We start from the raw sequence: 11,733 nt of genomic DNA, 5'->3' as shown, positions 1-11,733 counted from the left end.
ATTGGTTTCGGTGAGACTAAATTAACTTTGACAATGTTTCCTGAAAGTGAGCAACTCGAAACATATGCATGATATGTTTCAGATTCGAATTTCCCCACTCCCATTTGTAATTCATATTGCACTTGTGGTCAAAAAAGAAAAACAAGCTCCACTCAAAACTTGACATGCGTATAATAAAGTTTATTTTATATATTACTTTTGGGCAAGCTACATTGTCGATGTTCTCAAGCTTTATGAGGGTAAAACCTCAAAGACAAAAAATGCAACAATAATAAAACTAACACAAATTAAACATGCATCAATAATAGTAAAAAATATTTCCTTTGTTCATAAACTAATCACATACCTACTAGTCGTTTAAGCAAAGCTTTCGACTAAATGCAAGCAAATGACGTAAAGAAAATAAAAACACTTAAGATAACCAAACTCTTATTAACTATTTTTTTAAGGTAAAATTAGTTCATTAATAAAATAATCATACGACATCTACAATAGAAATCAAGCTAACAGACATAAAACAAACCGTTAACCTAAAATAACCAAACCGTTATTAACTAAATATGCTTGCAAATTGCAATACTAATCCCTATCTAACATTTCCCTAAAACAAAAAACAAAAAAATAAGCTTGTAAATTGTACTAAAATTTTAACTTAATAAACATTCATCCTCAATTGCCTACACACATCTGACAAGAAGTAGCTGACCCTGGATTTCTGAAGGTACACCGATCACAGCTCCAAACATCAACATTAACATTAACATTAACATTAACATTAACATCATCATCATCATCATCATCATCAACATCAACATCAACATCATCATCATCGATAGCATCATCAAATTCAAAAGGTTGTTGTCGATGTTGCTGAGGTTGTCCAAAAGGTCGCCGTAGTTGTTCAAAAGTTTGCCCGAGTAATTGCTGAGGTTGTGAATATGAAGAAGAAGATGAAGAATCCTTTTTCTTCTTCTTATTGTTATTCATCGTCGTGTTATACTTCTTCCCTCTCTTCTGAACAACCACTTCAGATAAACCATCCTCCAACGCTTTAAGCAACTCCTCAAAGTGTTTCCCAGCCACTTTCGTCAACCCACTCAGTTTACTACGATACATACTGAACTCCAATTCATCTGAATAATAATCCGGGTTGTTTTTGTTGTTGTTCGTGTTGTTTCCGTTGTCATCAACATCATCTACAAGAAAACCCGACAGTTCAATTTCTGCACAACCATGAAGTTTCTCAAGTTGAGCTTCAGCTTGTCCCTGTAAAAACTCAAACAGTTCTTTCTTTTGTACTGTCTTTTTATCCTCAGCCATATAAAACCCATATGCATAAGTCCATTTCAGAATTCTTCTACATTCGATAATCTGTTTCCAAGCTTGTACAATGAACTCGAGTTGCGTTGTTGGAGTGTTTACTCTGTCACTAAGCCTGTTTAGATCAATAGTCTGCACTTTCTGTAAGTCTTCAATGGCTTTTTGTCGTGATTTATGGTTGCTTGCCCATCTTTCGTAGTAATGTGAGTATCTTTGAAGAGAATCCTTTGCGTTTTTCCTCATTTTTTCGTCCATGTTATTCTCGGCTGCGTATCTGTTGCACTCAGAGTGTTTCCCCCAATCCCCTAGGCATAACCAACAAAACTGGTACCTACACAAATTTATAAAAATATTAATCTACAATTAAAAATATATATTTCTTAACTTGTTATTAATTAGATTGATGTTCTATGTAAGATAATGTGAAGTTTTTCTTTAGGGTGCATGATGACCTTTGTGAATAAATTTATTTATTAGTTTTGTTTTCAATATGTGAAGTTAAGCTAGGATGCATCGCGAGCATAAAGTACTAGTTAGTATAGTCAAACTTAACCCTTTTTCTCAGTTTTGGACGTTTAGTTATTTGAACAACATATCATTCTTTTAAATGAAATACTCCCTCCGTTCCGGAATACACGCAACGGTTTGACTGAACACTCTTGCCAATGCACAACTTTGACAATCAATATCTTCAATTATATATTATAAAAACTTATAAAATATTAATATTTTAAAAATATATATATTAAGATGAAGCTAACAATATATTATATGCTAACTCTTATTAGTGAATTATGTAAATAGTGCAAAAAGTCAAACCGTTGCGAGTATTCCGGGACGGAGGGAGTAAGAAAAAGGGTTAAGTTTGACAAAACTATGAAGAAATGAACACAATTAAACTACCTAGAAACAAATATCAGTACATTTCACCCTATTTTTATGATCAGACAAAAAGCAAAAAAACTCACGGAAAATAACAAAAAAATCAAACTAAACCAAGTGAAGAGAACAAATAAATATTAAGGCTCCATTTTATTCGACTTATTTTGTGTGAACTTATATTATAAGAACTTATTTGAACTTATGTTGTCTTAAATAGTTAAAATAAGTCAAACAAAACATAGTCTCTAAGTTAGTCTAAAATCTAGAAAATAAATAAAACTAAGAGTTAATTCACTTTTCTATAACCCAAATCCATCTCTTAAAGTTGATCTAATTATGATTGAAGCATTCAATTCCCACAATTTGGTTATAAAAGGTCATGACATAGACGAGATTCAAACTCAAAGTCTCAACCTCACACTAGCGCGCAACATATTCTTATTGTTTATGGCCAAATCATAAAAATTAGACTAGACCAAATAAAAACAAGACAAGAACAAATGTCACTCACAGAAAGAACAAAACTTTGAGTTAGTCCAAAATCTAGAAAATAAATAAAAACTAAATAGTTAATTAATTTGCTTGTCCATAACCAAAATTCTTAGTCATGATCTAATATTCATATTGAACCATTCAATTCCTAAAATTTGATTTAGAATTTAGACGAGATTCGAAGTCAAATCTAAGGACGAGATTCAAAGTCAAACCTAAGCTTAGCATGCAACATATATGTAGCACTAGTAAAAATAAAAAATAAAAAAAAAACAAAAAAAAACTGATCAAAGAAAGTGAGTGTAAAATTATACCTGCAAGGCTCTCTACAAGACATATGATTGCATCCTAAATTCTTCTCAATAGGACGTTTACACTTAGGACAAGGCTTAGAAAACGCAAGTATCCACTTCGTATTCTCAGCCTCTGAACTATTCTTCAAAATCCACTTCGCCAAAAGCTCACAATCCACCGGTCTATGAGGCTCCTCAACGCAATTCCAACAGAATTCATGCGAACAAACACAAGAAACATCATAACCACCACCACCACCACCACCACCGGAACCACCGACACCGGAATCCTCGAATTCCACGGCGTTATCACATCCAGGTGAAGGACACCACTTCGTGGTCTTCACCCTGCACTCCACATAAGACCTAATAAAATACCGATCGTATTTTCCGACATCCTCATCGGAAACTAATTTAACAATCAAGTCTCGAGTCACGGCGGCGTTACACTTAATCGCCGGACATTGTAACGATAAACAACCAGCGCCGCGGTTGTTGATTGCGACGGTGATGTAACTTTCCCAACAGGTTACACAATACCGGTGGCCACACGACGCCGACATCGATTTCACCGTGTTTAAATCGTCGTAACAGATTTCGCAATTATTACAATTATCAGTGTCGCCGTCGCTATTATTGATTAACAATCCGACCTTATTACGGACGGAATCTTCATCGGCGAACCAATCCTCGTGCAATTTCTCTGTTTTCCAATTGTAATGGTAAAGCAAAATACTCGCTTCGTCGTTTGAAAGAGATAAAAGTGAGGAGATGTGAGAGATTGCTTCGTTTTGTCGACGACGAATTTCGGCTTCGTCTAATATGGTGAAGTTTTTTCCGTCGTCATTGTAGTCTTCGGTTGAGTCATACCCAGCTGAGTCGTCGTCTGAGTAATCCATGGTAGATTAATTAATTCTCTACTCTGAAAAATAATTAAGAACCCTAAAAAACGGATTTGTTTGTTTTTGGGGGTGGGGATTGTGAAAGAAGAAGTCTACTTAGTGGGAATTTGTAAGGTTTTATAGGGTTTATAATCTTTATCTTGTGAGGTTTTGGTTTTTTTTAATCCGATAAATTTTGAAGAGTTTTAGTGTTTTATAAATTTCATCTTTTTTAACGAAAGTAGGTAATTATAATATTTTAAGATCAACGGAGTCCTAATAACTACTCCTATTTACTTTCGTCCTTATTTAATCTTTAATGTTTGATTTTAGGTAGGCGATTGAGATTTTTATTTATTTATTTAAATAATTTAAATTACGTGTATTCATAATATTTTTACTTTTCTTCTGAATTTGACAAGTGTGAGAGGTTTAGATTAAGGGTATTTATGGAATTATGGTATAATATAAAAGGAAATTAAAAAATTTAGGGTATTTATTAAGGGTATTTATGGAATAAGGGTATTTATGGAATTCATACAAAACTTAAAAATTAAAATGAAATATCCAAAACGGAATACATAAAGAATAAAAATTGAACGGAGGGAATACTGTGATTTGGAGCCTGCGGAAGATTGTTGGAATAGTTTGACAAATTCATCTCACACGCTGAATTGAAGTATATTAATTAATACAGAGTACACAGTATATAATTCTATGATGAAATTAAAATGAAGACATTGTGAAGTTCATACACAAATGTAAGTTGATCATAATTAAGAATTAGACATGTAAATTGAAATTTGATAAATAAGAATTGAAGAGGAAAATATCTCTACAATAAGTTGAAGAAAAGAAAGGAGATTCAATTTCAATTGCTTTCATACAAAAAAAGATGGCACCAAATACAAAAGCTAAAATATCCAAACTATGAAGAGAAGATAATAGATTAACCTTTTATATACGTTGTAGATTACTCTGCAGGCTAAGAGCTATGAACATCCAAGAACAACTTGGGAGGCAATATTGGATTATTGGAATTTAATTAGATGTTAGTATCTCTTCTATAATACTAATATCAATTCAGAGGTGATGGATAGCTCAGTTGGTTAGAGCTTCCATCCCGGTTTCAGGTGATCATATGATCGATTCTCATCTCCGCCCTTGTGGCTCATTCACACCAAAAAAAAAAAACAAAAAAAAACAATCAATTGATGTTGAATCTATTGATGTTTTTTGTTTTATTAATATTGTAGAAAATAATCCTAAAATTGAGAAAATTAGATACTTTTTGAATTTTGACCATTTTCTATTGTATGTTTAAGTAATCGACTTACTCAGTTATACCAAAATGAGAAACGAATTAACTAGACAAATTCACTACATTCGTAAGACGTCGTAGATTTATTGAAATGGACAGCAAAGAAACCAAAACAATTAACACTAAAGGAAAAATCCTTATAGGTTGCTCATCAAAGGTTGTCCTTATCAAACAAGTGCAACCTTTAAGAAATAAAAAAAAAATAAAAAAAATTTAATTAAAATCTGAAAATGTCCAAACAAAACAAGCGCAGCCTAACCTAGGAACTAAAAATAAATAAATAAAATAAACAACACTTTCAAACCATCTCCGCACAGGTCTCTCACAGCTCATCCAACGTCTCTCACAACTCCTGCAAACGATACTAAAATATTCTTCATTGCGAATTTTGGCTTCTTCAATTCATTAAATTGTTTAGTACTCCGTACTTGTAATTTTGGCTCATATTTATTCTAATTTTTATAGTCTAACAGAACACCCACCACCGATTTATCTAAACCTATGCGTCAATACCAAAAATTTGCGAACCAACCACTCCTAAGCTAAGTAGAACAAAATCCATTTGATTTTCTTCCATGAGAGATGTTAACCAAACTAGTGAGTATTCCGTATTTAGTTGCCATGATCTTCTATAAAGGTAAAAAATCTCTAATTTCCAAATTAATAATATTGTCTTTTCCAATTAATTTGATTTTGTCATTTATCACTTTCTTATATAAACATAATCATGATTAATCAAATCAACAGAAATATTATTAAATTAGACATTAAAGATTCTTAACATATATGGAAGATTACAATAATAAACAATAAAAGGAAATAAACACAATCATCATCCAATAAACGAAACTCCTTCTTTAAAAATAAAATAAAATAAATAAATACTTTTATATAAAATAATCATATTTAAATTTCGAAGTAGGGACCCACAAAAGGCTATAAATACATAACGTCATAACATTGACCAAATCTTCTCTTTCCTCAATATCGGAAATCACCTCGTCACTCTCACTCTTTCTTTCTTTCCTTCGTAAATCAATCTTCACAGACTCCTACAGTGTACATCCAACACACTTCTCCCTCCCAATTTCCCCTTTAAATTCCCTCATAAAACCCTAACCCTAATTCTTTCTCCTCCCCAAATTCTCCCCTCCCAGATAAATCAATCGATTTTTTCTTAGAATTCAACAATGGCGCCAAAACGATCACGTCTCGCTCGATCGTCGAGTTCCAGTAACAGCATTGTCTTCCCCGATCAATTTCACGACTCCACCTCTGTGAAACAGTGGTTGTCACTTCGTCCTCCTCCAGTACCTTCGCCGGCGATTCTAACAGTTCCGGTGACAATGGCGGCGGAGAATAATCAGCCGCCGATTGCGAGGCACACTCCACCGGTGAATATTTGTCCGGCGGTTGTTCCGGAAACTACGCCGGTTGATAATCGGCCGTCGATCTTTTCGATATCTTCACCTGAACGTGATCCAGTTGATCGGAAGTGGGATGAATTAGTGCCGTTTGGTAGCTTCCTTCAGAAGTGTTTTTATTGTAAGAAGAAGATTGGTAAAACCATGGATGTTTTCATGTACAGGTTAGTCATCTTTCTTTTTCCAAAATTTCCTTTTAAAATGATTGGAATTGTTGATTCTTGATTTGCTTGTTCTTTTTGTTTGTTCTTGATTTCTGAATTATGTAAAAATATGCATTAGTTTTTCTCCAATTATGCTAATACTCTGTTTGATTGGTTTTTTTGATTAAATTGTTGTACTTTTTGAATTTGATTGATTCGTAAATCGTAGTTTAAGTAGAATTCACGAAGTTTTTAATGTTTCTGAAAAGCATTGTAGACGTAAAATTGAAGGAATGATGATTAGTAATTGAAGCAAACTTTATCAAATCTTTGGTTATTCCATTTATTGATTTTGTTGTTGTTTTTTATGTCATTAATCTCCTCACCTTAGTTGTAATTTTAATTCTAATTTTTCACAGATTCAAAAAAGTTCGGATTAGATGATTCAAGTTTAAGATAATTTTGATTTCATAAAACTAATCTCTAAAAGCAAGAAAATAACTTGTGCTTAAAATCACGGTAGCAAAGTTCTTCAATATAATTTGTTAGTTCTAAGCCACTTTGTACAAATCAAACATGATTATAGAGGTAGAGAGAAGATACAATGAAATAATCTTCTATAGTTATAGTCAATTAAGATTAATATTGCATAAGAAATAATCCCCAAAATTCATAACTATAGAGGTCACTATACTAAAATCATAGTAATAATACTAATAATAACAACTACTCCGTATCATATATAGTCTATATTTACATCTTTATTAACTAACTCCAAATCTTGCATAAACATATCTTCTCTATCTTCGGTCATGAGCTAGAAGTTTTAAAATGGAGTTCCATCTCCTTTTCAATCCCCTGATTCTGATTAAGAAAAGTTACTGCTTTAAACAGCAACTTGCGAGCCTTTTGCAGCAATGAATGTCGCACGAAATACATTGAAATGGAAGAAGATCTACAGAGACTAACTCTTACACCGATGATGAAGTCAACAAAGCGTAGGTCAGGGAAGATGGCTGCTGTCTAGGTTATGTTGTGGTTACTTAGAATTATTATTACATATGGAAGTGGCAAAGCTTTTCAAGTTTTTCGGATAAGCTGGCCACTTTCTAGTGCAGAAATATATAAAATGGTTAATTTTAATACTTAGACAATCTATTTTCTCAGGAACTAATTGAGGGTTCTGTACAGCTCTGTAGTTCCTGTCTGGTTTATTGAAAAGATAGTGACTTTTAGTTTTAGAGGCTTCTTAAATCAGTAAATTTTTTTCTGATTGAGAAGAGAAAATAGAAGGTATTGGAGTAGGGTAATTGTGCCTCTCCAACATAAATATATATGTTTGTTGCTCGAATAATTTAATGGTTTTTTTTAATACGAAAACTATGTTGGTTCTCTGTTACTCCTATCTCCATTGATTTTGAGCTGTTGATTGCATCTTGTAACCCAATTTGGCAAAGTGTGTTTGATTTTTGGTTCTTAATAAGGCCATTTTTAAGAAGGAATCTACAGAGTACTTTGAAATGTAGATAGCCTGACATGCCCAAGTGCTTAAGGTTCTTTATGTTGCACTTTTGTCATGTTGATTTTGTTGTATGAAATCTGAAAAACCGATGCTTAGTGGATGAAGTTTCAATACTTAGGAATTTTTCTATGTAGTTTTTTTTTTCCCGCAGAGGTGAATTGGTAAGGAACATCAAAACTGACTTGATTCTTTGAGAAGGTAACTGAAAGAGGTCAAGCAGTACATAAAGTATTTGCTGAATCTGTGTTGAATCTGGAAAAGGAATAGGATCTTGTTTCTTTTTCTTCGGTATTGTCATGTTACGAGTTTCTGCTTATATGCCCTCATGCTTAATTAAACTCATCATATTGCACTTGAGTTTGGGTTTCTACCAACTATAGGTTCTTGGATTCGCCCTATGAACTCAGTTTGTGCTGTAATGCAATCTTTTTGCTGTATTACACACCAGTACTGCGACCTTTTGAGTATCACACAGGTTCAACTATGAATTACTGATGTGAATGAATGTCATGGATGACTTTGTGATAGACATCTTATGCCTTTTAAGCTTATCTATGTGCTGCAGGATTCAAGGATCAATTCTTAAAGTCGTGATCTTTAATTCCTTCACCAATGTATTATGTGTATGTATGCTTAGGGATTAAAGTAACATATTTCAAAGTTTAATACTTAGTTGAGTCTGATCTATTACAGATAATGCTTATCTGCTCATGAGTTTATACAGTTGGTCATTCGACAGAATGCTGACATATTGCAAAGTTAACTGTGTTGGAACATTTTAATCTGAAGATGCCTTGATATTGGACCAATTATTTCGAAGCTGCAGAAATTTGTTGGGAGGGAAATCCTTGATTTCTCTCATGCTTGATTCAGACTTCTTTTTTGCTGCTTCGTGTGATCTAATGATCTGTTTCAGTGAATTAACAAAATTCTGAATGTTGACTATAACATCCTACCTTTAGACTTTAAATTTGGTTGCTCTTTCATAGTTTTATGTCATGCATGGCTGCATTGCAACATAAAGATACGAGGCTTGTTGGTTCAAATGGTTTTTTGCATTGTGTATTTTGCTGATATTCCTAATATCATGTACCTGTAAGTCTGTAACTGTAATCGGCTTGTTTGCTCTTCTTTCGCTGTTTTTCTTTATACTACTCCCTCCGTCCCTTAATACTCGCACCGCTTTCCTTTTCGGGCCGTCCCGTAATACTTTCACCGCTTCTATAAATGGAATTTTTACCAATATTATATTATTTCTCACACTTACCTACTAACCCACCTACACCTCTACTCCCTACAAAAAATCATTTAAAAATTTATACCTCCAGTCCTCCATTATCCCTTTACACATTTTCCACTAACTATATTAAAAAAAATACCCCATTATCGGTGCGAGTATCGGTGCGAGTATTAAGGGACGGAGGGAGTAGTATTTTTCTATAAGAAATGGCATCTTCTTGCACAGTTGAATTTGATAGTTTGCATATATTTGTAAACTCTGTAATTTTCTCTTCTGATCTGCAATCTTATTAACTTCTAAAGTGTAAGACTTATGGAATTGAGTTGACAAGTAAGAGTTGTTATTTGGCTTTGTGGACTTAGAGGAGACTAAGGCCCAAAGCCCCAAAGCCTGCAACTTTTCTGCCATGCAAGATATTTCATCACATTTCATTTATTTTCTTGCTCTTGAGGCCCTTGGCCCAAATCTTCGTTTCAAAAATGTGTCATATTTACTGTTTTACAATTTGTTTTGGAGAATTTTGCTAAAAAATTATGTTCAATAATAATAATAATAAAAAGGAAAATTTGTTTTTTACCACCTAAAAAACGAAAAATTATTTTTTACTATCTAAATAAACTAAAACTTGTATTTTACCACCTAAAAGAAATTAAAACTTACAAAGTATTTTTTACCACCTAAAAATGGGAAGAAAAAAATGAAATCGTTATTAATTCAATTTTCCTCTAATTTTATACACTCCTTCTGTGATGTTCTTTAACTCCTTCACCCTCCTCTCTTCATTGCCATTGAATTTTGTTAATTTTGTGAATTAATGAAAGAAAAAAATCATATGAATTCATAAAAAGAATGAAGTAGGAGAAGAGAAATGAGTTAAATTCATGAAATCGTGGAAGAATAGAAAATATTAGATATATTACCGTTATTATGACCCTCGAATAACAGTTTCATTTACTTTTTCCATTTTAAGGTGGTAAAAAACAAGTTTTAAATTTTATTTTACAAGCTTTAGTTTTTTAGGTGGTAAAAAAACTAATTTTTCGTTTTTTTTATTAATACTTTCTCTATCTTTTTATTTTTATCTATATTGAATTTCTGTGTGACAAACGAAAAGAGTTAAAATGGGGAGAACGAAAAAATACGGAGAGAAGTTTATCAAACTTAGTTTTATGTTTACTTTTATAAATTAAAAGGAAGTTTCTCAAAACCAAAGTTCACCCATTTCTTCTTCTCGACAAGATCCAATGCATCCGGCCATGTGAGTGGGACATGAATGATAAAGAAATTATGGAGCTCTTAGGTTTCACCACACTAGTCTATTTCCCTTATTCTAGTACAGAGCATAAACTTATGCATGGAAATTCAATTATGAAGAGAATTAATTAAACAAGATGTAATGGTTTGCCTAATTAAGCTAGCCAACACCAGCAATGTTTTTTTGTGTTGCCACCCGGTATACCGTTAGGGTTAATCTAGATTCCGAGCGAGTTCTGGATGTATAGGTTTCACTGTTTCAGTCCTCTCTCAATTGTTGTTGCGGAGGATCGAACATGCAGTCCTTCCTATCAAGTTCAGTTTCAATCACCACTGAACCAACAATCAATTGGTACAGTACTAGCAATGTTAAAACTTTAAAATATCCTATCAATTATTATCTATGCTTCTCCTTTGTCCTTGATAGGTGGATTGATTTGGATACGTATTAAGTTGAGACATCCTTATCCAAGACTGGCCCCATTGAGTCGTGAGTTGACTGGATTGTGTGACATGGGAGTTTTTGCAACTTTTTAAGAAAAAAGAACCGTTATTTGTTCGGGGTTTAACAAAGGATCGTTGGAAAAAGTTACACCTTACATGAACCTTCAAAACCAGGTCATGTTAGGTCTCTGATGAGTCGACTCTAAGTCAAACCTCCCATGTATAAACTAAGGTGGTCTAGTAAAATCATAAATAACCCGGCCAATCGACCATCTCTACTCCTATCAAGGTCTGAAATACTCTTTTGTGATTTACGTAGTACTCCGTATCACTCATTTACTCCGTAGAACATATACATATCCTGTTCTTTACACACATAGAGACTATCAAATTTTGTGAACTTGGCACATAAACAAACTCAAAGGACACAAGAAGAGACCCGAGTCAATTCAATCATTCATCAAGCATAGTGATCGATTACACTTACTCATCATTTACTAATCATACAAAATAACAG

At 33.1% G+C, this 11,733-nt stretch overlaps 2 protein-coding genes across 2 annotated transcripts; one reads left to right on the top strand and one right to left on the bottom strand.

The window, feature by feature from the left end:
• Window positions 1-435: 435 nt before the first annotated feature.
• On the bottom strand, window positions 436-4,036 carry LOC110781249 (probable E3 ubiquitin-protein ligase ARI5). The gene is made up of 2 exons (XM_021985493.2): window positions 3,009-4,036; window positions 436-1,651 (listed from the first exon to the last, which is right to left on the bottom strand). Exons 1-2 carry the CDS (start codon window positions 3,884-3,886, stop codon window positions 670-672), a joined length of 1,860 nt encoding a protein of 619 aa, XP_021841185.2. The 5' UTR covers window positions 3,887-4,036; the 3' UTR covers window positions 436-669.
• Window positions 4,037-6,182: 2,146 nt separating this feature from the next.
• LOC110782186 (uncharacterized) lies at window positions 6,183-8,154 on the top strand. Its single transcript, XM_021986316.2, has 2 exons — window positions 6,183-6,777; window positions 7,651-8,154. Exons 1-2 carry the CDS (start codon window positions 6,380-6,382, stop codon window positions 7,781-7,783), a joined length of 531 nt encoding a protein of 176 aa, XP_021842008.2. The 5' UTR covers window positions 6,183-6,379; the 3' UTR covers window positions 7,784-8,154.
• Window positions 8,155-11,733: the final 3,579 nt, after the last annotated feature.

Source organism: Spinacia oleracea, chromosome 5, assembly GCF_020520425.1.
Source record: "Spinacia oleracea cultivar Varoflay chromosome 5, BTI_SOV_V1, whole genome shotgun sequence".
Taxonomy (NCBI): domain Eukaryota; kingdom Viridiplantae; phylum Streptophyta; class Magnoliopsida; order Caryophyllales; family Amaranthaceae; genus Spinacia; species Spinacia oleracea.
The sequence above is the reverse complement of the archived record's forward strand: the minus strand, read 5'-3'. Positions and strand labels throughout refer to the sequence as shown.